Genomic DNA, 27,831 nt, shown 5'->3' on the forward strand with positions numbered 1-27,831 from the left:
TGGGTGGTGAGTTCAACTCGGATAAATAGTTTGTGTTGAATTCAATTTGGATAAATACTTTGCTTAGTGAGTTCAATTTAGGTAGCTTTCCCTTTTAATTATTAGAACTCGTGTACTCAGAGAATATAGACAAACTAGTGTCCGTTGTTGCGTTAATGTAGATTCCTGATTGTTGATTCAAAACTAGTAAATTTTCGACATGGTCGTTTCTTTCTTTTACAAAAGACTATTAATTCGTCCACATAGCGCTCGCATATGTTATGTAGGAGGTCTCTCTTTGATATGTTCAATCCAGTCACAAGTATCTAACGTTTCAAACCGACTATTTTCCACAAAATGGTAATAAAACATATAACTTGTACAAATCTTTTCATTATTCAAGTCTACAATGAAAGATAGCCCTAAAGTGAAGGCCGAAAATAGTATTTCTCAATTGTTGGTGTCCAAGATATTGTATTAAAAACAAAAAAAGGTTTCCTCAGCATGTATTAATTTATAAAATTTGCCGCATAAAAAATTACACTGCTGTATGTATGCAAGTTGTATACCTTCAGCTATACAGTTCACACTTTGTATGCCTTGTGAACAGTTAAATCACAATGCTCCCTAATAACAGGTATAAAACTTAATTATAATAGTTTTGTGTGAATAGTATATCCCTGATTAACTGCAAAAATCCCTTACTATTTCTGAATTTCAAAAAATAGATAAAAATAACTAGAATTATATAATTTATTAGTACTATAATCTTAGTTGAATCAAAAAATTTAACATCTTTTTAAATGAGTATTTATCTTACCTGTCTGGCATGAAAATATATGAACTCACGAAAATTCTCTTTTTTTTTCTTTTGGCAGAATACTATATGTCCCAAAACAGAATATCCACATTTTATCACTTGAGTGACAAACTCACTTTTCTCTTAGACAAATTGACTAACCCTTTTGCGATGATAAATTATTCTGAATGTGCTCGTACTTATAGCGCTCTTTGTCCCACAAGTAGAGTTTGAAAAGAATGATATGTACGCAATTTTATTCCTACCTTATAAAGGTAGAAAGGTTATTTCCAATAGACTATTAATTCAAATAAAACATATCAAAATAAAGTATCAAAACAAAATATAGTAGTAGTTAAGAAAACATGCTTAAAACAAAAGAAGAAGAGAACCCATATGGACAACAACTAATATGGTAATCAAAACAAAGGAAGCAACAGGTAATAATGAAATTGAAGAACAAGAAACTAGGAATGTAGTAAAAGAAATACTATTAAGGGTATTAGACAATGTTGAATTACCTACTAACATTCTACCCTAATCCTCAACCTCCATATTCTCCTATTTAGAGTCATATTCGCAATAAGTTATAAGTGCTTCATATCGTGTCTGACCTCTCCCCAATAAGCACCCCCCCACCCACCATCCCCAACAATTATCACAAAATGCTTGCAAGAACATTCAATTTAGTTTTTCTATTACTCTACAGGTTGAACCCCATCAACATCAAAATACAAGCCAGGGGATACTTGTCAAATGGTTTGCCAGGATAACATATCAATTAGTACATGATACAAAATATTAATCAGATTGCTCCTGAAGAACATCCTACACATTTAGAAATATACAAATAAGATGAGGGAAATCAAATAATGGAGCAGGATCTTTTGTTTATAACCGAGAATTGGTCTGGGCCCAACCTTTAGAACCAACCGCAATCTCCGAAACTCGGGGATAATGGGTCTGGTCCTCTACCTTTCTCCAATTAAATATCAGGCTTAGTTCGCATGATGCAAGGCTTGAACTTCCCTCAACCTTTGCGACTTGAGCAAAAGCCCTGAGCAGGACTTTGCTAGCTGTTTCTGATATACATCATTGCTTACCTACGCAGAGGCTCCACAAGAAAACTGGTTTGGTTGAGGGTACAAGATCCAAGCAAGCAATTACAAAAGAATCGACTGCGCTGAAAGAAAAGAAGGCAAAATTTAAGGGTTCAAAAATGTGAACACTGTGTAAGCTAGTTAAGCATGAAACACTTCTAAAAGGTGTTGACATGACACAGATAAGATTATTTGACATCAGCCCGACGATACTAACATATTCACAATTTTTCATTTGATCAGCAAAAGATGTTGCCTTTAACGTGTCCCTGAAAGGAATGTGTGTCGTGAATCATAACATCAACTCTGGTTTTTTGGATGTATGATTTGAACGAGGAAAAGCAGATCATGTAATGCACGGCTGATTACATTAGCTAGGAAAATTATTTACTCGAATCAACTTGGTATAAGAGCCATGACTTCATCTTCTTCCACCACTCGACTCATTTCCTCTTAGTCCCCCCTTGGACTTTCAAATCCTCCCGTCTATAACCTCAGGTTTCATACCTATGGAACTTATGTATCTGAATTACCTGACTTGGAGACAAGTCAGAACCTTCTTTTGTCGGTTGAAGGTTCAATAACTTGCCCACCCCTACACATGAAAGAATGACATTTGTGGATCCAGAGTGATACTATTACACTAAGTTGGATAAATGTCACCTTTCCGCCACTAGTTCTGATTCTCTCCTGAACTTTGCATGCGAAACTTCTAAAGAAGCGTGTGATACCTTGGTCTCTCTTTACTTTGAACAATCGCCCTCAGCCATTCATCAAGAAAAAAATTCATAATCTCAAAAGAGGCTCACATTTTTTTTTTTTGATAACCGTGGTGTCCGGACCAAGCTTTCGCGCACCTCGACTAATTCCATGGGGTACTTGTCACCTCCCACGAGCAATAGATACTAGGTATCTTTGTCCACCAAGACTAATTTCAGGAAAAAAACTTTCCAAGCATTGCACTCATTGCCTATTCTCTGACGGTTACGGAGAACTTGTCATGGAGGAAGATCTTGTCACACTTTTGTTTCAGGATTAAATGGCATTGGTCACTTCCTCCTCCATAGCCACGGGGCCACTCATTTTAACAGAAGAAACTCTCAAGTCTTATCAATGCAACAACCCCTGAAACTATCATAGCAGAGATCATGGTCAACCCTTTAATAACTCTTGTCGCAGAATTTGCTCTCAATGTACCAGAATGCGACATCTTACTATGGTGTTTTTGATCGTTCTCCTTTTCTTCCGTTGAAACAGTCAGATTTGTTTTCACTTCCATACATCCTTAGAATGCCGAAATACCCATGGACAAGCACTAATGATTATATGGAGGTGACTTATCAAACTGATGCCACGAAGCATTGATTCATCTTCCAGATTATCAGAAAATCATTAGATCCTGCTGAATCTGATAAACACCAGCAGAGAATGTGAAACTCCATTCAACGTCTCGAGAGTTATGCCGGCCATTAGGAATAAATCCCCCCCCCCCAAAGCACTTCCTGTAGAAGCACCTTAAGGAAACAAACTCATTGACTCTACCAACACTGCTGGAGTCTTCCATTCCTCCACCTCGTCTTTCTTATATTTCTTTATTAAACTACCTAGGACCGTATGAGCAAAGTCCCCTAAAGTGTCCTTCAGTAGGTTATGGTTGAAAAATGGGGAGGAAGAGGAAGCCTGAAGGAGATATGCTAATTCACCTTCTTTTTTTCTCATTTCACTCTGAGAAAGAGAAACTTCAGCAACCAGCGGAGCTTGGTGAGACAAAATACAAAAAGCTAGTGCACTAACATAAATGCAATAACCTGAGCATCCAATTCAGAACCTTAAGGGTTATGAGTGCAGTGCCCCAGACATTATAAAACCTTTTGAAAATTCTTACACACTCGATGAGAGACAAGTGCTCTACCACCCTCCTGCACGTGTAACTGAGTTCTTGAGTCTACACGTGGATTAAAATTCGTTTTTTTAGCAGATTGAAGAGTAGACATGATATAGAGAGACAAAGATCAGGCTCAATTGGCTGAAGAATGGGCATGGAACTTCGGAGAGTAGGCTCAAATGGCTAAGGAGTGGGTCTAGACCAAAGTTTGTGGCTCGATGAGCTGAACTGAGAGAGAGAAGAAGCTCAGAGTGGCTCAATAGACTAAGTAGACAGAAATCCCAGAGCATTAAAGTAGGTAGAGAGAAGATGAGTGTACAAACTGGCTTACCAAAGTTCGAGTTGATACCATCTTAAGAAAATGGACCTCAGGCCTAACTTAACCATCAAAAGCTAGCTCACGAGGTGAGGATTACCCAAGAGCATACAAGGAGCTATGTTGCTCGGACTCTTCAAAGATATCTAAGGGTGCGGGTTGGATGCTCCAAAAGTAGTGCTTTTGTGGAGGATCCGACACGGGTGCGATAACATTTTTGGAGAGTCCGAGCAACATAGAAAAGGAGACTAGTTAACTATCTCACTACAAGTGTGGGACTTTTAACACCCAATGCCGGGACATTTAAAGTGTGAATAGTACAAATGAGGTCTAACATAGGATAAACCAAGAATTGAAATAGGTCCGACTCTTATACTATCTCCACGTTGGTTGAGGGATCATATTCTTGGAGAATACTCCCCTCATGAACTAGCTTTTGAGATTAAATACATGCCAAGGTGACAATCAAAATTGTACACCATCTGTGCTTGTTATTCAGCTTCATGTCAAAGAATTCTGGTAAAGTAATAATTCATCAAGCAATCATATGATAAGTCACCACAAAATCTCCTTACCTGGAAAAGCTTGAGAGAGCAATGTCATTCACTCATTCCAGTCTCAAATTCTAAAAGAAGTCCCATACTAGCCTCCAGCGCTGCAAACCTGCACATTTCACAACTTAAAAGAGTATATGTTAGCATGAAATAACTACAATTTATGCCATCAAATATTCACAGTTTAGCACAAATAGCAGATCAAGGAGAGGGGAATGGAAGAAAAGAATCAGTCGAAAGTAATCATCAACTAAAATATTTATAATCAATCATTCAATATTATGTTCCATCAACTAAATGATGGCTAGCATCCCAATGGCACACTGAAGGCCCAAGGGTACTCTTTCCTAAAAACTATCACTCTTGGGCTGGTTGGCATGGCTCTCAGACTGACCAAAAGGAGACTCATCAGCTGGCCACTTATCGACCCCAGAACTTCCAGCTGCCTGCAAGGGATCTATATCCCACAAATCTGACAAACCAGAGCTAACACTGAAGTCTGGGACATAGCTGCTAAGACTACCCCATAACTCGGCGCCAGTACTTGGCATGCCAGCACTGGCTTCAAAACCCATGCTCCAAAGTTCTTCTTCTTTCACCATACTTTCAATACCTGGTGCGGAAAATCCTGAAATGTTCTTCTCCTTCCGCATCTCCTCTGGAAAAGAGGCAAAGTACTCGGGCATAACTTCTAATTGAGGACTAACTACATTCTTCCCTTTGAAATGAGAGTCTTCGGGGTTAAAGTATGAAGCTCCTTCTATGTCCCGATCTGGACTATTGAGAAGTTCATGTGCCATTCTCAGTCCCTCAGATACAACAGTACCACCTTCAAAAGGCATGGCTTCCACTCCTAAACCAGTTTCTGGAAGTTGTTGATCCACAACTGGATTGAATTCTGGGTTCTCAAAGGATGCTGCAAGGTCTTGAAAGTCAGACCTGTACTTGACTATCTGCCCTTCCATGGAAGACGACCCCACTCTATCCGGATCATGTGGCTGATATTTAACAAATTTCCTCATTGTTCTTGGATAAATAATTTCTCCTTGCTCCTTCATCTGCCGAACACGAGACAAGAATGTGGGATTCTGAAACACCTTGGCCAAGAATGAAACCATCTGCTTCTGTCTTTGTTCTGCAGCCTGAAGCTTTTCATTAACAGATTCCATTTGTTGAACCGTCCCACACTGCTGTTGCTGCAACTCAACAACTTCCTGCATCATCAAACTCTTCTCCTTCCTGAGTTTCTCTATCTCATCCATTGTACCTTTCCCTGCTTCAGCAGATGATCCAGAAGAACTTCCAGTCTGATGTGATTTTCGCCTCTGTATGTTCTTCAACAAATGCCTCTTCCCTCTCAAGAACCCTTCATTTGCAAACTCCCACCTGTCCGCATCAATTTTGCGAAATCCCTGAACAAAGTTGCCATAAGTAAATCAAAAACAAAAATTGTAGAAACCATCACCCCAACAACATAAGAATAAGTCATTATTCATATAACAAAATGAATTTTTACATAAAACCAGATGCTAGCTGTCAAATTTTCATGATTTCCAGGAGCTGCATTACACTAGAAATACACAATAAGTAGATCTTTTTTAAGTAAGACCATATATAAACTACAGAGAGCTTAAACACTTTGTTTAATTAGAACCTTAGAATTCTACCTGCAGCATTAGATGAACCTCCCGAATTCAGCAGATGCATCAATGCAGGGAGCTTTATCTACAAGCCCAAATCACGAACAGCGCACTTCTTTATCATTTTCCTTAAGAATCAACCACTTTAATATCCACCAAGGATCTCAATGACATCATTTACACAAGGTACCAAAAACATTGAGCTATCAAGAAGAAAAAAACAGTTCTCTAATGTTCATTTACAATCGCAGCAGCCTATACTGCTTACAACACGAAAAAACCATTTACATTTACATCCTAAAACATCTTCTTTACAGTACATTAACAGCATAGGAACAAACAAACTACAGAAAAAATGAGGGAAAAAGGTAAAGATACGTGAAATCTACAACAGAAATTACATACAAGAAAAAAAAATCACAAAAAAAGAGAGAGACAAGAGTTTAGACACATTAGCCAAAACAAATAAATTGCCAGTGTGCTAAAAGTGATACCCACATATGTATTAAGCTGTCGAACAAAGCTGGAGAAATTGCTGTGCTTGAAATTCCTGGGTAGAACCAATCTTGAAAACTCCACTGGATCCCAAACTACAAAGCTTTCTCCATTGCTACCCCAAGAAATAATCGAATCCAATAAAGGGTCATCAACCAAATCAAAAGTCTTTGACAAAAATGGCGGAATTTGTGTCCCATGTAAACACTCCATAGGCTGCGGCATACCCAATCCTTCCTCAGCTGACTTTTCAATTTCTCCTCTTTCTCCTCTTTCTCCAACTGGGTATTGGCTCAAAGGAGTGGGAAAAGATCCAAAATTGATAAAAGGTGAAGATTGTTCAGCAAAAGGCAGTGAAATTGGTGAAAACGCAGCAAATTCAGAGTCCATCTCAGTCGAAAACGGTGTGGTATTTGTATCAGATTCTTGATTTTTATCAAATGGGTTCATATGATTTGTGGTTTTATGGATCAAAGATTGAAACTTTATAGTTTTTTTGGATCAAAAGATGGAAAATTTTGAAAAGGGTGAGTGATAAAATGGCCCGTTAAAGGGGTTTAAGCGATGTTTATATAGGTAACGCCGACATAGAAACGAAGAAATATCTACTGAAAACAACTGTGTAAAGTCGGTGGAGTTTTTCTCTTGAAGCTCCATTTTTTAAAAAAAATAATAATTCTTTGGTTCTTGTATGGTTCTCTGAAAAAATGAAAAAGATTTATGAGGAACCGACCAGGTTGTTTCTGGGGATTTAATGTGGTGGAGGAGGAAGAAGAACAGGTGGGGTCCAATTCTACACAGATATTTTTGTGAAGAATTTTTGTAACTTTTTGGAGACAGTGTTAAGTAATTGAATTCAACAATGGTGAACTGGTAGTGAGTTGGTCCAATGAAAATGGGGATATTGAAGAGAAGAGATTTTATATTAATGGAGTTTGTGGGGTTTCACTGTCTGTCTTCTGCATTAAGTAACTTTTGTTGAGGATTTTCTTTAAAGTAGTTGACAAAAATAGTCACCCTTGGACCAAGTTTAAAATAGTAGTCACTTTTATTTGGTAATAATTTCTAAAAAAATGCAAAATTATTTTATTATATATTTGATTAGAGGTACTAATTAGTTTTGAGAGTACTTATCTTATTAGTTATATTAGTGAAAAAGATCAAAGATGTTTTTAAATTATTTGAAATGAATAAAAATATTATTTTTTTTATAATTTGGTTCAAAAATATCCTTGACATTAATACTTTGATCCAGAAATACCCTTATTGTTATTTAATAGGTCAAAAATGTTTTTTTTCAAATAAATATATTATTTATTTTCTTTTTGAACACATTTTTTCTCTTATAATATTTTTTTATTAGCAAATATTTGCTCTACTTCAATTAGAAAAAAAATTAAAAATTAAAAATATTTATTATTTTATTATAATTATTTTTTATCGTTATTTGAATAAAAATTAATGATAGATCTATTATGATCTTATATATATGACATATATTATCCGTTAAAACTTAGAGTACATGAAATTATTCTATTTTAATTGATAAAATGAGATTATGAAGAATAAATATATATATATATATATATTATTTATTTGGGAAAGGGCATTTTTGACCTATTAAATAATAATAGGGACATTTCTAAACCAAAGTACTGACAACAAAGACATTTTTAGACCAAACTATAAACGGAGGACATTTTTATTCATTTCAAATAGTTTAAGGGCATTTTTTATCATTTTTCCTTTATATTATAACAGTAATTGTTTATTCTTCCATCTCCATATCAAACAACCCCTTGTGTTCGATAGATGAAAAATGTTTTCTATGAAAATATTTTTTTTTCAGAAAAAAGATTTTTTATTTATTTTTTTATATTTTGTAAAATAAAAAATATTATCCTAAAAGTAATTATATATTTATGATAAAACTATGAGAATGAACAGAAGTAGGGGTGGTTGGGGTAGGATGTGGGGTTTGGGGAGGGGTAGGGGATAATGGTTGAAGGTCAGGTTGGGGATCGGTGAGATCTATAACAAGGGCGTTTTTGCTATTTTAAGCAGCTTATAAGTTGAAAACTGCTTATAAGTAAAAAAAAAAAAAAATAGGTGCAGACCAACTTTTTATTTTTGACTTATAAGCTATTTTCAACTTATAAACTCAACTATTTATTGAGTCTTATTTTAAGCACAAAATAATTTTAAGTTGATCAGTCAAACACTCAAAAAAAAACTGAAAACAGTTTATAAGTCAATTCACACGGTCTCTTTATTGCGGTTTAGCCCATTGTGCGGCAATTAATGTCTCACTTAATTTTACTTATTTTTTGATTTAATATTTGAACTTAGATTATATTTTGATACGAAACTGAAATGAACACAATGATACACATAAAAAAAATTCAACTTTTATATTGATTTAATACAACGAAAAAGACTTCATTTGTTATGACAATATATTTAATCACAACTTCAACTTCGACTTAGGCACAATCATAAGTCAATCAAGGCCAATTAAAACTAAAATGCTCATGTTATAACCAATTGCCCAGGCAATTCAAATTACAAAGCTAATGTGATAGTAGTCGTCTTATCAATATTTTGTTAATTTTTTCTCCATTCCACAATTATTAATTTAACATTCAAATTTAAAATAAAATAAAAATATCAAATTACCCTTACATAGAAATTTGGGAAGGACGATAACGACAAATTTATAATTTTAATATTTACTTTGAGCTAATTTACAAACTTCTTCACATGTGTATATACGTTTTCTTCTTCATTGTTCTGTTCTGGAGATCTGTTTCTCTCTCCTTCTATCTTATATAATTGGTCTTAAACTTTAATCATTGTTCAAGATTCTATGTTTGGATTCAAATCTATTTTCGATGTTGCTGTATTTTGAAGTTGTTGTAAGTTTTTCTTCTCCTTTGAGATTTTTCTGCTTTGATTCTAATTTATTTTCGATGTTACTTCTTTGTTCTTCACAGAGATAGAGAATTTGCTTGATCATCTACTTTCTCCCATTCACTCTTCTCCTTCTCTACTTCTGGCTTGTGTTGATGTATTCTTGAGTTACGATACTTTTTTTTTCTTCCCTTTTTCGATTTTTCTTTTCTTAAATGTGTCCAATTTTTGGAAATGATAGCTATTTTTATTTTATTTTAGAAAATTTCAGGTGTGCATATCACCAATTATATCTAACTTACTCATACATGTTTGAACTAAATATCTATATGACTTTTGGATCTTTAAATGTACCGAACGCATCTAGAATATAAAAATTCGATTACATACCGTACCTACATGTTTAATTTAATCATTTCTTAGATGGAAAATAAAATTTACTCCATCTCGAATGAAAGTAGTATATTTTGTATTAATATTCATCAAATACAATGATAAATATAAAAAAAATTACTGTATAAACATCCAATAATTTCAACTCTTAATACTCTCACATAATTAGAAGCAAATTCAATTTTTCTCTAATGCAAAAATGTGATTATACTCACTAGAAGATCATCACTGAGCCACAAAAAAACAATCTAAATTTGTACTCTTTTAATAATTGAAGTCAAATATATTCTTGTGATGTTTAAAATGGACCACATTTGTGCTTAAAAAAAGATCATCATCCTCTAAATTTTATTATTTTGCACTTGCAATTTTGAATCTAACAAATTGTACCTTATTTTAAAAGTTACAATGTCTAAATTTGTCTTTAATATATTGCCTTGAGCAATCATCACATTTAAATTTGCAAAATTGAGCATATGATTATTTTTTTATACTAACATTTGTAATTATAATGATTTTTTTCCCAATTATTACAACGAATATTGTTGTACAAGGTAAATTTTGTTTATGTGTAATAACCTACAAATCATTTAAAAAAAAATCACACTAAATAAGTTTCGTGCGACGAATTCGACCTAACCCAAAAAAGTTTTAACTTGAAACCTCTAATACGAAAGTCCCGAATCAAATCATCTAAGCCATTCCTAAGGCCCGCCGAGGCTAAATTGATACGTCATAAAGTAGTGTGTTGATAGAATATTTCAAAATAGATAAATAAAAAAGAAAAAAGTGAAAAAGAGACTAACAGAGCAGAGTAGGGCAGGGCAAAACATTTTTTTTAAAAAAAAATGTTAAATAGGACAAAATAGGATGGATCAAAATCTTACTGATCAGGGCTTGCTATGTCCCATCTTGCCCTAATTGTCATCCCTAAAATATTTAAGAAACGCACACAAATTAAACGACGGTCCTAAAAGCTGATATTTGTGCAATTCGGGCTTCACAAACAACCAAACAAACAGCTTAACTTAACTCATGGGCTCCAACAAAAAACCCATCAAAGGTCCATTCAAACGGAACTAGACGATTTTTTTTTATTTTTTTCGTGTGTATTAATATATGAAATTTTTGGTGATATGAATTTCGATCAATTTTTTTGAAAATTTTTATGGGACCATCTATAAGTACCTGAGGGAGCTGTATGCGTAGCCTCGTCACGATCCACGACATATTTATAACATTTAGGGGCCACTCAAGCAGAATTATGTGATTTTTTTATTTTTTTCATGTGTATTAGCTTATAAATATTTTGATGATATGACTTTCAATTAATTTTTTTTGAATGACCCTTAAATGCTCTAAGCTTCACAAACCACCAAAAACAGCCCAACTTAACTCATGGGCTACAACAAAAAACCCATCAAAGGCCCATATCTTTACTCCTTTCTCTCTTCCATCTTCATCCACCAATCTTCTCTATCCTCCTATTTAACGAATTTCTCCAAACAGCACAGCCCCCCACTCCACGCCCACCCCTACCCCAACTGCCCCGACCCATATATATAGGAGCTACACTTCTTCCCAAATCAATCAAAAACCCTATCTCCCATTCCAATTTACAGCTGGAACATCCCCAATCGAAGCTCTCAACTTTCAATTTTGTGTATATTTTTTTTAAAAAAATCTTACTTCCGTGTATGTAAAGATCAGATTTAGTCCTGTTGACTCGAGTTATTCTTGAAATTTACATGGAATTAGTAATAAGTAGTTGTTTTTTTGTTTGATTTGCATTTTTTACTAATTTTGGATGTAACCCATGTAAAATAGTTCGAGTTTAGGGTTAGTTTTTGTTTTCTTTGTTGATTTTAATAAAGTAATGGAAATGGAGGGTTCTCGTAGACCGTTTGATAGATCAAGATTAGAGCCAGGACCTAAGAAACCAAGATTAATCGAAACCCCAATTGGAACTGAACGAGGTTCTAATGGGCGAAGCTTTATTCCTCAAAGGGCAGCTGGGAATTCGAGGATTCGAGCTAGTGATAAAGGGGGAGAGTTGGAAAGCAGTGATTCAATTCGCGGGCCTTATCAACAACAGCAGCAGAATCAGGAGCTAGTGAGTCAGTATAAGACAGCTTTAGCTGAACTGACATTTAATTCGAAGCCGATAATCACAAACTTGACTATAATTGCTGGTGAGAATTTGCAAGCTGCTAAGGCGATTGCTGCTACTATCTGCAACAACATTATTGAGGTGATATTCCGGTTTTAAATGCTACTGTGTCAATGTTGTTGATTTTGTTTAATTTAGTGTTTTTATTACTTGGCTGTTGTACAGAAGAGAAATCTGATAAAGAAGGTAAAGTTAGATTTATGATTCATTTTAGATTAGTGCAGCTGGTGTAATATGAGTGTTATAGCTGAAAATAGAGTAAAGATTTTGTAAAAGGTTTCTTGGTTAGTGAGAAAGTTGGTTGATTTGGAAGAAATTTGGTCTCTTCATGAAATTATATGATTGCTTTGCTATGGTGATGGAGATGTCATGATTATAACTCTAGCTGTTAGAATTTTCCATTCAAAGTTATCCGAATAGCATTGTGAAACAATTCCAAAGTGCAGTCACAGTTTTTCCACAGCATTGATGCGAATGATTATTTGTGAGCCATTGGGTGACAAAAGTACTTTATTCAATTTCTAAGATTTTCTTCTGCATGTATCTCAAAAACATCATAGTTCTTTAATTAAAAATGATTCGCGCAGTTGCAATTTGTCTGGCCAATACAGACTCATTTCACATTTCGTTTTAGGTTTCTGAAAGGCTAACTCCAGTTTTGCTATATTTTTAATGGTGAAGAGATGATCCAATTCCTTTATTGCTAGGCAGTTTATTATCATGCACCTTACATATACTTGTGGTGATTGAATTTGTCGGGCTCATGTCTATGGCATAATTCGGATACTCAGCATCGTCAAGGTTCACTATTTTGCATTTGTTGTCAGATGAAGGATGTATCCTGTTATCTTGTTTTTTTCTCTGCAAATTTTTAGTATTCAAGACATGTCAAGTTCAATCCTTTTCGGAAAAAAAAGGCATGTCTTCAAGAGGTGACGTGACACTAAATCTGGCTTCTTGCAGTTTCACAATTTTTGAAAGTTAGTATATACTGATCATGAGCCTTTGCTTTTGGATCAGACATCGAAGGTCTGGCAACTTCTTGATTCAAATAACTTTTCCGGATTGTGCTTATTTAACTTGTGGATGCTTGTGATTCAGTTAAACAAATTGCGATTAATTCCAAAGTGATAAAGAAAGAATCATCCAGACCCCTCCTCTGGGATTACACTGTGTATGTTGTTGTTGATAGAGAAAGAATCACATTCACAATATGTCACCCGATGACATTTTTGAAGAGCCCGAGCAACATAGGTGTGAATTGTGACATTCATATCGGAAACATTATTTAAGTCCAAATTAAAATATGAAGAAAGTTACAGATGCTTTTGTTTAAATTGATAAAGGAAAGACATCTCTTTGAAAGTATTCTATACTTCAATCTGAGTGGTTTTGTTATCTGTACAATATATAATTTTGCTGTGCTAAATCGAAGAATGTCCATGGTTATATTTGTTTTATTATATCAATTGATGCGATACAGGTATAACTAAATTTCTGTCTTAGATTTTTTCAAATTAATTTTGCTTGTATAAAAGAGAAGGTAAAATGATTGAGTGCAGTGCATTGCTGCAGGCAGATTCATGTTAACAACTCCCTTCCCTTAACTGGTTTATTCTGTTTTGAAATTGTTCTCTAGCTTTGCCAAAGATGATTTTGATGTTGATATTTCTACGGCCAATGTTACTATTCAGTTTGTCTGCTGAATATTTAAGTAAGTACTCCAGAGTTGTATTGCATGTGCTATCATGGTTTGCAAAGATGTCGGATATAATGGTGCTTATAGTCTTTGCTTTGCTGCTTTGAGTAATGTTTCTGTCTCTATTTCTTTTCCCACTTGGAATTTTGTTTTTTTCTTTGTTCCCTTGGCATACAGTTTGCACCAATCAGTGTCAATGGATTTTACAAACTCATTTTAATATAGCTGGAAATCTTTCTCAGGTTCCTACTGAGCAAAAGCTGCCATCTCTATATCTTTTGGACAGTATTGTGAAGAACATCGGCCGGGATTATATTAAGTATTTTGCCACCAGGCTACCTGAGGTCAGATTTGCATTTATATGTAGTTTATTATGATCATGATTCTTATCACCGTTGCATTTTCTCATGTGTTAACTTTTTCTAGAGGACAAAGAAACTCCGTAACATACATTGCTCATTTGTTGTTACCATTGGCGTTCATTTTGATGAAATCTTCTCATTTTACTTGAAAAAAATACTCTGTAACAAATTCTTCTCAGTTTTTCTTTTGTCCTGTGAATGTGACATCCATTTGAGTGGATGATGATGTCGAACACTGTGAAATCCTATCTTACCTTGAGTAATCAATTGTAGTTGGGCTGATGTTTCTAGGTTAGCGAGATAGCTGCATCATTGCAAGCTAATACATACTTGCTCATCATTGGTCTTTTTTGTGTGTGTTCTAGGTTTTCTGCAAAGCTTATAGACAGGTTGAACCTTCAGTACATCCTGGGATGCGGCATCTTTTTGGAACTTGGAAAGGAGTATTCCCCCCTCAACAACTGCTATTAATTGAGAAGGAGCTCGGATTTGCTACTGGTGTCAATGGCTCATCATCAGGAACATCTAGGCCTGATCCACAGGCTCAACGACCTGCACATAGCATTCATGTAAATCCGAAATATCTGGAGGCACGGCAACGCCTACAGCAATCAACCAGGGTAAGTGAGAGTAGCCATTATGGTGCTCTCTTTGGAATCTATTTTCTTGAGCACGTTATGTGGTACTCTTACTAAGTCACATTTTCCTAACTTTTCATCATCTCAAATTTAGAGTTTATCCCAGCTCTTGCTCTGCTGTTAAATGAGATGTTGATAGCTGGAGGTCTAAAGCACTGTTGTTCCCTTAATACAAAACACATATAATGCTGCCCTTCATTTTAAGTGTAGCCGTTGTTTAGGGATACTACAAAACCTGAATGGTCTCACTACCAGACTTCTTAGTAATGGATGAATCCTCAATGTAATGGGTTAAGACACAACCTGCCATCATAACTGGTTCTCAGGAATTAGTGTTAGTGCCTTGGGTTTCCAAAATCCTTCTGTTGAGCTGACGCGAACCACTTCATCTAAAAGCATCCTTTAGAGAAGGAATACTTATATTTTTTAATTATTCTTGATCAATATTTTTTAGTAATTCTTGAATTTTGTTTCTTGGGTTAATTTCGTGAAATATTTTGTTGATGGGTGATGGTGGGAATTGAACCTTGAACTTAGACCTGTATTTGGTTATGTGAACCACCTCATCTAAAACTTAAAACTGTTAAGAAGGAACACTGTTTTGTTCATTGTAAATCACATCTTTCCTGCAAAATATTCTTTATCTTTATCAATGTTCTTTGTTATAATGAAGGCAAAAGGAGCAGTTAGTGACATCAGCAGCACTCTTAATGTAAATGAGGACACAGAGAGACCAGAGAGAACGACCAGTGTTAGTTCTGGAAGATCATGGATTGATCCCTCCATTAAGGTAGTGATATGGAATATGTTTTAAGTATTGAACATCTGCAGATATGCATGCTTGAACATTTATTAGGTTAAGGAATCTAAGCCATTTAATATTGCAGTGTGCTCAGAAAGAAAAGTTGAATGAGCATGTTCCTGAGAAAACTATCAGTGCCGCATATGGAGATTCGGATTATGTTTCTGATCTGTCGAGACGTTCTGCCTTTGCAGTAGGAAGAGGAGGTGAAAGATTTAAAGAACAGGGGTTCGATAAACCTTGGTATGATTCCGGGAATGGTAAAATATTGAGCCAAAGAAGTGGCTTGGACATTAAGCACGGTTTCCAAAGTATAGCCCAAAAATCTGCAACCTCTGATGCACATCCACAACTGATACCGTCCTTGCCAAATAGAACCAGTTTAATGGATAGGAGCTGGAAGAATTCTGAGGAAGAGGAGTACATGTGGGATGATGTAAATAGTGCAGCTAAAGACCGGTGGGCATCTGAGGATTCAGATAAATCTGTAAGAGAATGCTGAACCAATATTTATTCATATTAGTACTGGATTCTTTTCTAAAAGATTTACATGCGCTTTACCCACTGTAATTCTAGTTCTGGATAGATAATCCACCTTAATATGAAAATGAAGTAATAATCTCCTTAAAAGTTAATAGTGTCTAACCCATTAACTTTTCATCCAATCATTTGCTTGCAATCTAAATTTTTTGTTTCTAACGCTTGTTAAAATTCTCATGAAACCAGCAGGCTTACTGCTCATCTCGAACACTTTTTTCTTTTGATAGAAATTACTATTTGTGCCCAACTTCTAGCCCTTCAACATGGATTAGCATATTCTTCCGCTTCTAGCTGCTACTCTCTCTAAAACCTTCTCTTGACATCTGAGAGCCCCTTTGGCAACTTTGTCTACCGTACCAATCTATTCTATTTATCATTGTAACTATGAGCTTGCTTTAAGATGTCTCAAGTACTGCAAAAGTTATTTCTTAGAAAGAATAGGTTACTTACTAATATGCTTAAACTAGTTTTTTTTTTTTTGAGAAAGGTAACATTAATATGCTTAAACTAGCTGAAGGCAATTCTTTGTTAAATTGTAATGTTTAAACTAGTTGAAGGCTATTCTTTGTTAAATTGATGATTCCAAACATTTGGCTCTTGTTAATTGAGCTAGGTTCGTAGTTTCTTCTAGTAGCTACTTTTTGGTTGTTTTTGTGAATGTAAAATGTCCCTCTGCTGTTTCTGACAGACTAACCTTGTTATTTTCCTGAATCTGCAGGACTTAGAAAATCAACTACGGAGATCACAAAGCATAAAGGAGGTTGGGTTAAGGGCTGATAGTGAAGCCTCAGCTGATTCTCTTTCTGCCGAAGAGAGAGGGCCAGCTACTTTTGGGAATCAAATGTCAGCAATGTGGTCCAGGGAATCACATTCTTTAGATGGAGCTAGGCATTCAGCTTCTGTTCAAGGTGCTCCAGTTCATCCAGAAGGCTATCAAACTTCTTTCAGCGGGTTGTCAAAAGCTGCAAATTCAGTAGGTAGGGCATCTTACAAGTTACAGACAGGCTCAGTCCATGTTGGAACGCCAAATTTTGGGCCGATGAATGCAACTCTGGAATCCAGGGTGCAACAGGGAGAGACTCTCAGAGCTGCCTCTCCCTCTGCTCAGTCACCAATGCATCAGCGTCCTCCATCCCCATCACTTATAACAAGCAACACTAATCAATTAATTAACAGTCTCGGTGAGCAGTACCAGATGCAGACCAGTTCTCGTTCTGATCCAAGACTATCCCAAATCTCAAGGAGGTCAAATCTAGATCCCCGTAACCAGTATGCTCAGGAATCTCTGGCAATGCAATCTCGGAATACCGTTTCAGTTAATTCACAAAGACAACAGTCTCCAAGTTTGCAGAATTCGTCTGCCTTGGCTTCTTCTCATCAGTTGAGACATAATGCTCAGCGGGAAAGCCTGGAATCTGAATATTCTGGTCAACCCAAGAATTCAACAGTTCCTCAGATTTCAGGTTTTCCTGATCCCTCTAGCACTAGCAGTTTGTTGGCTGCTGTTTTGAAAAGTGGAGTCATTGGTAGTAAATCAAGTTCTGGTACTACACCGAGTTCTCTTGATAAGGGTGCTCTGTCATCCCAAGCCAGTGCACAGCCTCCTCCCGGCCAGTTTTCCCCATCTGGGCCCAGGATCCCACAGACCTCTGTCTCTAGTCTATCGATGGACAGGAATGCTTCAAACCCTCCAAATTATTCCCAGAGAAATGTAGAACAGCCACCATTGCCACCTGGTCTACCTCCAACTCCTGTAGGGAGTGCATCAATGCAGCCTCCGAATGCACCAAATACCGCTTCCAGCCCTCTATCAAGTATTTTGAGTACATTGGTGGCGAAGGGGTTAATATCTGCATCAAAGAAGGAACCACCTATTTATACTCCTTCAGATACACTTCCTCAAACTCAGAACCTTATTCCACCTGCAAACTCCATTTCAACTCCTGCTTTATCTGCTCCAATATCCTCATGTGTTCCTTCCTCAGCTCCCAAGGATGATCTTTCTCTCTCAAAACCTTCTGCTAAAACTGCTGATGCCTTACTTCAGTCCGCGAAAGAAGAGGCAAAAAGTCTCATTGGGCTTGCATTTAAGCCAGATGTGATTCGGAAGTCCCATCCTGCTGTGATCAGTGAACTTCTTGATGACGTTCCACATCATTGTGGCATATGCGGTTTTGGACTTAAACTCCAAGAGAAACTTGATAGACACTTGGAGTGGCACTCATCGAGAAATCCAGATCCCAAACTGTTGAAAAATTCAAGAAAGTGGTATTTAAATTCTGGGGAATGGATTGCTGCATTTGGTGGCCTCCCTTGTGGTGATAAATCCAAAGGGCCAGCTGGAGGTTCTAGAGAAACATCAGAATGTACTGAGACCATGGTTCCTGCAGATGAATGTCAATGTGTGTGTGTTTTGTGTGGTGAGTTTTTTGAAGACTTTTACAATGAAGAAAGTGACGAATGGATGTTCAAAGATGCTGTTTACATGAGTATTCCAAGTGAAAGTGATTGTCAGGGCCCGATAGTCCACAAGACGTGTATTTCAGAAAGTTCTTGTCAAGAATTGGGGCTTGCCTAGGATATAAATTGGTGAGTGATATGATGTTAAACTTGATTTTAGATATTTTAAATACTTCACTAGATACTAATTATGAAAGAAACTTTTTCATGTGGGATGCTGGTGCTACTGTTAAATGGGTGGCATCTGTTTTTCATAGATAAGAATCTGCCATTGATTCTTAATGAAAAACAAATATGTGGTATTTTCCTTATAAATTATTCCCCAAAATATATGTTTAGCTGACTTGGATCCTTCAAGTGTCTGAAAACTGAATACAAGTTACTTGTTGGCACCTCGAGTAAAATATGGATTTGTCTGACAGCCCCGTTTCAGAGTGTGTTGCTCTTGAGAAAATGCTTTTCGTAAGAGGGCACTTTCTAAATCTTTTAAATTTTTGAAGTGCTTTGAATTCAAATTGATTTTGGGCTGGCAATAAAATGGTTAGACAAGTTATGCTGCCCGTGAATATTTTAAGTTGAAACTTTTGGACTGGCAGCGATTTAGAGTTGCATTATTCTTTTTCATCTATCCTTGGGACTTGCATAGGTGCTCGAACATTTCAATCTCGCCATCTTTGATAGTTTGTATGTTGGTATTTATATGTTCCTTTCAGTTCCTCTATTTCATTAGTAGCCACTGCTGACTTGTACTGTATCGTATTGTCCATGGTTTCATTTCTCAGGTGTTGGATGCTTGATGTTTGTTCTGTTAATCGAAGATAACCAGGTTCATTTGGAATTACTTGTAATGGTTATACATCTTCTTGTTAAGTAAGCCTCTTCCATGCTTTTGTTTGAAACAACAATGAAATGGAAATTCTAGATACTAGAACAGTTTGCGCATCACATATTCCATAATTTGATACTTTCTGTCCGCTTACATTGTCCTCAGTGACGTTTTCAGTTTCAGTTACTGATGCTATTGAACAAAAATCATCCAGCTGCATTTCTGTTCAAGATCCAACTCAAACTTGCCAAAGCAAACTACTGAGTGTGCATTCACTTTGTTGGAATATTAAAGGTTTAGAACTTTTACCAATTATCCAACCTCAGCTGCTTTGTTCCTTTTAAGTTCTCAGACACTTGGGCTATCATTGCAACCATATCGTTGGTCTTAGATGATGGATATTTCCAGATTTTGATAGAAGTTCTTCGTTTATTGGGATGTAATTTCATTGCCTATATGTTTTTTTGCAAGTCCTTAGTTTTTACTTCTAGTAGAAAGTAGGTGGTTCTTGAAGCTGTGGACTGAACATTCGTTGACGTTAGTTGCTGCTCAAGCTGATGAGGATCTTTATAGACAGAGACTTCTGTGGAATTATTCATTGTGAAATTATTTTGTGCTCATTTTACTTTCTCTTACTGCATATCAAATGACGCGAATTTGGTTAGAGTGTTTTCCAGAATCGGGCATAAGGATGTGAATATGCTTGCTGTAACAGTTTTTCCTTAGATGTTCTTGAGAAGAAAAAAAAAAGGGAGGATCAGACTCATTTTACACAATTTTCCAGCTACAGTGTCTTCTTTTGTTGCAAAATTTTGGATTTGTTAATGTTAATTCTGTTCATGTTATCCACTTGATCCAAGCATTTCTCCCCTATTTCTCCTTGTGCAAAATTCGTTTCACAAAATATTTGTTTCAAAGCAATTGTAAGGAATGACATTATTTCTTTGTTAGTCTGTGTCACGACCCGAATCTGGGTGTGATGACACTCATCTCAACCCACCGAGATAAGTCAGCCTAAAACTCAATGGAAAGTGAATGCGGAAGTAATTGAGATAAAGCGAGGCTTAACTTATTCAAAGATAAATAAATAATCTCAAATTTTCCCAAAACTGGTTGTCACGTATACAAGCCACTAATACATTGACGAAGTACGAAAGAAAAATACAGTCACAATGTCTTTGTCTTTAGAATAGGACTAAAAATATATTAACAAGTAAGAGGTGTCCGCTAGATGGATGTAACAGCTACCTCAACACTCGGAATGATAGCCGTGGATGTAGTAGAAAACAGTAGGAGATCAAGCAGGTCCGGGCTCACACAACCTACACAAGTGTAGAAGCAAAGGGTGAGTACCAAACAACACGGTAGTCAGCAAGTGGATAACTAAAACAAAGCAAAGCTTAATAGATACAAGTACTCCTGTCCTCCCAACCGAACCTCCTTAACTACAACCTGCATAAAACCAGCCCAACTCTACACTTGTACAATAACAAAAACAATATAGTCCACGAATACTCAACAATGACCTCATCAATGAATCATATCAAGTCAAGTCAACATATACATAGCAATGTAGGGATAAACACAAATTCACAAATATCAGAAAGGTGCAATGCAATGCAATGAAATGATACATGTCTGTCCTATCGGTACACATCCGCTGAATCATAGTCCGGAATCCATGGGGGACATTTCTGTCCATGTAACCTGCCACGGAACGTGTGGCCCGTCCCCTCAACATATATATCTTGCCACGGAGCGTGTGGCTCGACCCCTTTATTTCATAATACCTGTCACGGAGCGTGTGGCCCGACCCCTTTTGTTTCGTATCATTTTCAGTCTCACATAATATGTCAGAACCAATGCAATCAATTCATGTTCATATAATTCACGATAATAACATGACAACAATAATAAGTTTTCCTATCTCACATCAACATAGTCATTTCACATGTCCAAAATAAACCCACAATCACAACATATCAATTTCACCAATACATGTCATTAGATCACCATTTTATATCCCTTATCTCAATTTTTTAAGGCCAATCATATAGTCAATAACCCAGTCCAATTCTCATTACCCCCAATACATATAACACGGAAATACAAGCACCTACAAGCTTAAACTGAGGTTTAGAAATTCACTTGCCTTAATTAATCAAGCAATTACTCCGGTACTTGAGTCTTCCCTTTTCGTTGGGCCTCTAAATCAACGTAATCTAGTCAAATAAATAATCACAATAAGATTTTCGAAACTAACAACACCCTTATTACCATATGTCTAGCCTAGACCCAAAAACTCACACAAATCTATAATCACGTTCCTAATTTTGATGCCACTTAACATGTCAACTCCCATATTTTCTGAATTTCAAGCCTAGGGTTAGGTTCTAATTTGCCCAATATCATAAATTTAATGGAATTCATAAAATATAATATACCGAATATTTAATTATCTATCTCAATATATCAAAATTCAGGAACTAACTCATTCTATGTCATTGAAGTTAAATCTGAAATTTTCTTTCTGATTATGTTCACTCGTGATAAAATAAACTCACATGTCAAATTTCAGCTAAAACGGATCGTTATTCGACCCCCAAATCAAGATTTTATATGAAAAATCCTAGGGTCATATTTTCTTATTTCAACATTGTTTCTCCACCAATATACCCTAAAAATATGTTCATAATCACATGAAAATTTAATGGAAAAGAATGAGAATAATTACCATGACGCTTTGGAATGAAAATCCCTATTTTTCTCTTCTCCTTTATTTTTCTTTTCCCCTTTCTTTTCTTTCTTCCTCCGTTTCTATTTCTCGTTTTCTCGCGTCGCGTACATCTGATGGCATTAATTAAGCCATCAGATTATGTATCTATATATAATTATTTTTGTTCTTTTCTTTTATTATATTTTTTTTCCTTTTCCAAACTAATTATGTATTAAAATTTACAAACCCTACTAACCTATTTTATTAAATATAAGAAAAGTGGTATAACAACAACAACAACAACAACAACCCAGTGAAATCCCACATCGTGGGGTCTGGGGAGGGTAGAGTGTACGCAGACCTGACTCCTACCAATGTAGGACGGCTGTTTCCGAAAGACCCTCGGCTCAAAAAAAGATAGAACAAGGTCAGACAAGAATATTAAAGTAAATAGAGTAAATAAGTAGATAACGAAAACGGTCCAAACAATAGTATAATCAAAGCACAAAAACAGTAGATATTATTATTGGATAATAACATCAATACCATAAATAACATACAGCAGAGTACAAGTATTGAATAAATTAACACTTTAGCCCATCAGTTAAATTAATTCTCTAAAATTATCCCTTAACTAATTAACCAAAGTTATCGAAAGGTCCAAAATTTTCAACTTAAATTTACGAAAAGTGTCTTCTATGAAAGGAGGAAGACTCATTCTCAAAATGATCTAATGGGTCATTACAGTCCGTTTGACCAAAAAAAATGTGACTTCTTAAAATAGCAAAATTTAATTTGAACTTCTCATTTCGTTACAACAGTATGCATAGTGTAATCATACAAGTGATGTTTAATAAGGATGGTGTGGATGCCATCTTACCTTTATCTTTTTTATCCTGGGAAAGTAAAGAGACTAATCCGATATATTCTGCGTCCAAGTAAATCAGTTACACAATACTTGAAGCATTGACACTGACTATAGGGTAAACTAGTTAAATCTTGGCGAGTTTTATATGTTTTGATTTATAAGTAAGCATCTTTTATAAAAATGAGTATTTCAAACTCTTCTAGAACCAATATGATTGCATGTTTAAGATTATACTCCCTTTGTTCTTATTTACTTGTCAAATATTTTTTAATTTGATTTTCTTTTTTACTTGTCAATTTTGACAAATCAGAAAGATTATTTTTTTCTTTCTATTATATCCTCAATTTATTAATATTGAGTTAATGTCTTTAAAAAATGCAACGAGTAAATATATTTAAAACTCTATCAACTAGTAGGGGTAAAATGATAAACTCATTATACCAATCATTATTTTTTTTAATAGATGTACTAAATCAAAATTTAACAAATAAAAAGAAAACGGAGGGAGTATTTTACAAGTCTTGTCGACACATAAATATGTAGTAATATGGTATATTTAGATTCACAAATAAGTACTTCCTAATTTATATAACTCACTTCACTTTTCTTTTTAGTCCGCCCAAAAAAATGAGAAATTTTATATTAAGTAACAATTTAATTTTAAAATATTCATTTTATCTTTAATGAAATAATTTATAGCTACAAAAATATTTATCACTTATTTTAGATCACAAATTTTTTGAATAGAACAATAGAGGGAGTATTATTTTTTGAAAAATTAAAACTAAAAATTTCTAAATAATGTGTGAAATGCATTAGCAGTATGGCTCAATCATACAGCTGTGTTAAAAGACAAGACACTAATATCAATAGATGATTGTACATTTGGAGCTAAAAAGTAAGAAAAAGAGACAAAGGTGTAATAATTGAAGGAATCTGTCAAAGGTCAACTGTGGGTCTACAAATTTTCTCTTAATTGGAATTTGAAATTGACCCATTTTCTCATGTTCTTGTCCCCTTATAAAGAATTATGTTCTTTCTTTTCACCAAAACAATTAATAAAATTTTTTAATCCACCCTAAATAATGACATTGGGAATTGAGCCTTTGTGGTTAGTTAATATATATATATAATCTTTTTAATTTTTATTTTTTTGTATATATAAAGTTTTGGGTGGAAGGCCTCTTGCTCAACGGAAGATCACATGTTGATATCTTCAAAAAGCTTTTAGTAAAATTATCTTTTTTTATTTGTGATTCTTAAGAAGCGTGTACAACGAAAAAGTGAACAATTAATATGATAATCAAGACTCAAAAGAGTAATTAATTAAACTTTTGGCTAACTTTATAGCTCTCACAAAACATAGTACTACAATCTTATGATACATTGAAATACAAGTTTTACATAATTAAAGTTTCTTTTAGTACGTAATACTCTAATTTAAAGTTTTAAAAGTATTGAAAAACAGTACTAATTAATCATCCTTAAGATGAAAAAAATAATATTAATATAAAACTTCTTCAATGTTTTGGCTTGTGTTGAGTATAAATATAATCCAAATGAGCCTCTGCAATCATTCTTCTCTTGAAACAAACTTCATCTTTTTCTTCACATTCTTCTATTCCCATGAGCTATTCCAAAATATTCACCCAAAAAAAAGAAATTCAGTACAAATTAGAGTGGGATATATGAATTCTAAAAAATTATACGGTATATATATAATAAAATTATATATCATATATATAAATTAAAAATAACTTCTTTTACATACACATATATATATCATAAGAAGGAAAAATTCAATATGAGCTAGCTATAATTCAATAGGCAAAAGTAATAACTACCACTAAACACCAAAACAAATTGAAATTGTTGCTTAATTATTGATAGCTAACATAATTTTCTCATAATTCAACGCTAAATAGAATTAACAACAATTATTTTTATTTAGCTACAAAATTTATCCGTAGCTAATTTTTTTATTTTTGAAATAAGTAAAATTTTAAATCAAACTATATAAATTTTCACTGATCATGTTGATTCGAATTACTAAAAATAAGAGAAATAACTTACATCGTTCATATCTTCTTGTACTTGTGAAGAAATTGTATTACTAATAATCCCATTAGATTCAATCTTCTTATTCTCTGTGGAAAAAAAATAATACTAATTAATTAATTATCAGTGAACAATTTATCTTTGGAAATTTAATTAAAAAATAAATTAAAAAATCAATACCTTGAGAATTTGTTGCAGGCAAAAGACGAGCTGAAGTTGTGTAGGAAATTAGTAGTAAAACCATAAGAAAAAGAAAAAATACAATATTTTTTCGCTCCATTTTTGCCTTTGGTTTATTGATTTATTTATTTTTTTGGCTAAAATTTCTTCTTTTTATTGTGTCTATGTATGAGATGAGAAAGAGAGAGATGAGGGATAGAAGTTTTGAGATGTTGGGAGTTGTATAAATAGCAAGAATTTTGAGAGAATGCCAGCAAAAAAGTGTTAAAGTCAAAATTAGTGCCATTGTCATTGAGTTTGAACATATAAAAATTAATTGAGCTAATAAATAAATTAAGTGACTTTACAATAATGATATTGACGATGGGGTGATTATGAACTTTTGACCTCTTTCGCTTTAATGTCAAAAATTAAAAATTATTACTCCTTTAATTCATTTTTATTTGTCATACTTTTTTACTATATCACTCTTATTAATATTAATTAAAAAAATATTGAAAAATAAATAACATTAAATAGCAAAGATAAAATAGACATAAAATAATAAATTATTTCTTGATTTTTTAAACTGAACAAGTAAAAATGAACGCAAAGAGTAATTTTGAAGGTTTACCCATGGGAAAAGTATAGTTAAAAGTTTAAGATCATTTATTTCTGAGTCATTGAATATATGAATGAATTAATGATCTGCCCAAATGTTACTTGACTAAAATTAATAGGAACAAGATGAATCAAATAATGGGTTATTAATGAATTTTAGTAGCTCAATTGATTTATTATTTGAATTTTATTATATTTATTTTATCATATTAAACAAAAGCCAAAAGGTCACGTGAATGAAAATAAAAGAAATGAAAACAACTTAAAACCACTCATGTTCTCATTAGTTATTAGTTGCTATCTTATACTGTACATGAACATGGATATATATATATATATATATATATATGGCCTATCTCATGCAAAGAAAGAAGAATTAATTGAATTTCTTTCATTTGAAAAATTATATTTTATAAATAAAAGAAATATAGGTTCAAATTTCATATTGGCCTAATCTCATGCAAAGAGAGAAGAATTAATTAAATTTTTTTCTTTGAAAAATTATATTTTATATAAAAAAAAATATAGGTTCAAATTTCATTTCATCTTTTTTAATCTTCTAATCATTATTTTCGGTTTCATCACCTGCTTGAATTGTGGTAAAGTGGTGAAATTATTTCACCCATAATCAGAGGTCTCGAATTCAATTTCTGGATATGGAGAAAATTATATTGAGAACGCTACCCCTAAATGAACTCTGCAGTGCAGAATTCCAATTTAACCGGAGCTTCAATGCGGATTCTGAACATCAAAGCTTGAGGATTCTGAACTCCTATAGCCATTAAGGAAAATTAATTATTCATATATTATGATAATTAATTATAAAAATTGACTCATAACTTGAGAATTATCCAAATATATAGACATTCACACATTATTTCAATCGACATGACATACTTTAATACTTCTAGCACACTTGGGCCAACCAATAGAGCGTGGACAATATAATTTATGGTGTCCAACATTGAGAAGAAAAAAAACGTTAATAGCGAATGAGATTGACTCCAATTCTAATATCGTATTATAGTGAATTGAGAAATATGAAGTCTCATATTCGAATTTTAATAAAAATTTTAGAAATCAGAGTTATTTGTACCTATAATAGTGGTAGAAAACTAGTAAGTCAAAAGATAGTAAAAAAAAAATATGATTTTTGAGTTGACCACTTTTAATTTTTTTTTATATTCTAAATAAATTATTTATATATATAAATAAACTTTTAAATACAAACACAAAATTTAAATTTAAATTATTAAATTTTATTAAATTCGTACCTTTGTAAAATTAATCGAATTGTACATGCACTCAAACCATCAATCACCACAATTATAAAAAGAATGAACCTTAGGTCATAAGTTTCCTTTATTCAACATCATACAAGAAGATTGCAACTTATTCTTTCCATTCCATGTGAAATACTTTCACATTAAAAGTTTTCTATCTATTCTAAAATTTCATTTAAAATTTTGAAAAAGGGTCAAAAATATCTTTAAATTATATTAAATAAATAAAAATATTCTCTGTTAATAGTTTGAGTCAAAAATATTCTTGTCGTTAATATTTTAATATAAAAATATTCTTATTATTATTTAATAAATTAAAAATATTTATTTTTTCAAATTAATTTTATCAATTAAATAGCGATAAGAGCATTTTTATCCGATTAAACATTTTCAAAAAATGTGCAAAATTTTGAAAGGCCCAAACAAACAACACCTGTTGTTTGATGGTAAAAGAGAATCATGTATCAATAGCGGTTGTGGTGAAGTGACAAGTACTCATTTATTTTTAATCAAGAAGTCTCGAGTTTGAGTCTCCTTTGAATACGGAATCATCTTTGT

General features: G+C 33.9%; 3 protein-coding genes across 5 annotated transcripts; 1 reads left to right on the plus strand and 2 right to left on the minus strand.

The window, feature by feature from the left end:
* Positions 1-1,444: 1,444 nt before the first annotated feature.
* LOC129882099 (heat stress transcription factor A-3) lies at positions 1,445-7,707 on the minus strand. Of its 3 annotated transcripts, XM_055956249.1 has the most exons (4): positions 6,772-7,707; positions 4,655-6,045; positions 1,699-1,961; positions 1,445-1,606 (listed from the first exon to the last, which is right to left on the minus strand). In XM_055956249.1, the coding sequence occupies exons 1-2, from the start codon at positions 7,216-7,218 to the stop codon at positions 4,981-4,983; spliced, it is 1,512 nt and encodes a 503-aa protein (XP_055812224.1). In that variant the 5' UTR covers positions 7,219-7,707; the 3' UTR covers positions 1,445-1,606; positions 1,699-1,961; positions 4,655-4,980. The 3 variants fall into 3 exon arrangements, with proteins under 3 accessions (XP_055812224.1, XP_055812223.1, XP_055812222.1); XM_055956248.1 differs by having other exon boundaries at positions 1,445-1,956; XM_055956247.1 differs by having other exon boundaries at positions 1,445-1,961.
* Positions 7,708-11,515: 3,808 nt separating this feature from the next.
* On the plus strand, positions 11,516-20,177 carry LOC129882100 (polyadenylation and cleavage factor homolog 4). Its single transcript, XM_055956250.1, has 7 exons — positions 11,516-12,322; positions 14,183-14,284; positions 14,668-14,922; positions 15,614-15,730; positions 15,828-16,229; positions 17,001-18,871; positions 19,525-20,177. Exons 1-6 carry the CDS (start codon positions 11,948-11,950, stop codon positions 18,858-18,860), a joined length of 3,111 nt encoding a protein of 1,036 aa, XP_055812225.1. The 5' UTR covers positions 11,516-11,947; the 3' UTR covers positions 18,861-18,871; positions 19,525-20,177.
* A 4,297-nt stretch (positions 20,178-24,474) lies between these two features.
* On the minus strand, positions 24,475-25,601 carry LOC129881412 (putative phytosulfokines 6). The gene is made up of 3 exons (XM_055955618.1): positions 25,391-25,601; positions 25,226-25,299; positions 24,475-24,783 (listed from the first exon to the last, which is right to left on the minus strand). Exons 1-3 carry the CDS (start codon positions 25,488-25,490, stop codon positions 24,673-24,675), a joined length of 285 nt encoding a protein of 94 aa, XP_055811593.1. The 5' UTR covers positions 25,491-25,601; the 3' UTR covers positions 24,475-24,672.
* Positions 25,602-27,831: the final 2,230 nt, after the last annotated feature.

Source organism: Solanum dulcamara, chromosome 3 (assembly GCF_947179165.1).
Source record: "Solanum dulcamara chromosome 3, daSolDulc1.2, whole genome shotgun sequence".
NCBI classification, from domain to species: domain Eukaryota; kingdom Viridiplantae; phylum Streptophyta; class Magnoliopsida; order Solanales; family Solanaceae; genus Solanum; species Solanum dulcamara.

Bases quoted from the DNA above. Each gene is read 5' to 3' on its own strand.
- LOC129881412 (XM_055955618.1), bottom strand. From the start codon at position 25,490: ATGGAGCGAAAAAATATTGTATTTTTTCTTTTTCTTATGGTTTTACTA. The intron at 25,300-25,390 runs GTATTGATTTTT...TTTTTTCCACAG, and splicing joins GCCTGCAACAAATTCTCAAG to AGAATAAGAAGATTGAATCT. The intron at 24,784-25,225 runs GTAAGTTATTTC...ATTTTGGAATAG, and splicing joins TACAAGAAGATATGAACGAT to CTCATGGGAATAGAAGAATG.
- LOC129882099 (XM_055956248.1), bottom strand. From the start codon at position 7,218: ATGAACCCATTTGATAAAAATCAAGAATCTGATACAAATACCACACCG. The intron at 6,046-6,771 runs GTGGGTATCACT...AACTTTGTTCAG, and splicing joins TTCGACAGCTTAATACATAT to GGATTTCGCAAAATTGATGC.
- LOC129882100 (XM_055956250.1), top strand. From the start codon at position 11,948: ATGGAAATGGAGGGTTCTCGTAGACCGTTTGATAGATCAAGATTAGAG. The intron at 15,731-15,827 runs GTAGTGATATGG...TTAATATTGCAG, and splicing joins GGATTGATCCCTCCATTAAG to TGTGCTCAGAAAGAAAAGTT. The intron at 16,230-17,000 runs GTAAGAGAATGC...CTGAATCTGCAG, and splicing joins CTGAGGATTCAGATAAATCT to GACTTAGAAAATCAACTACG.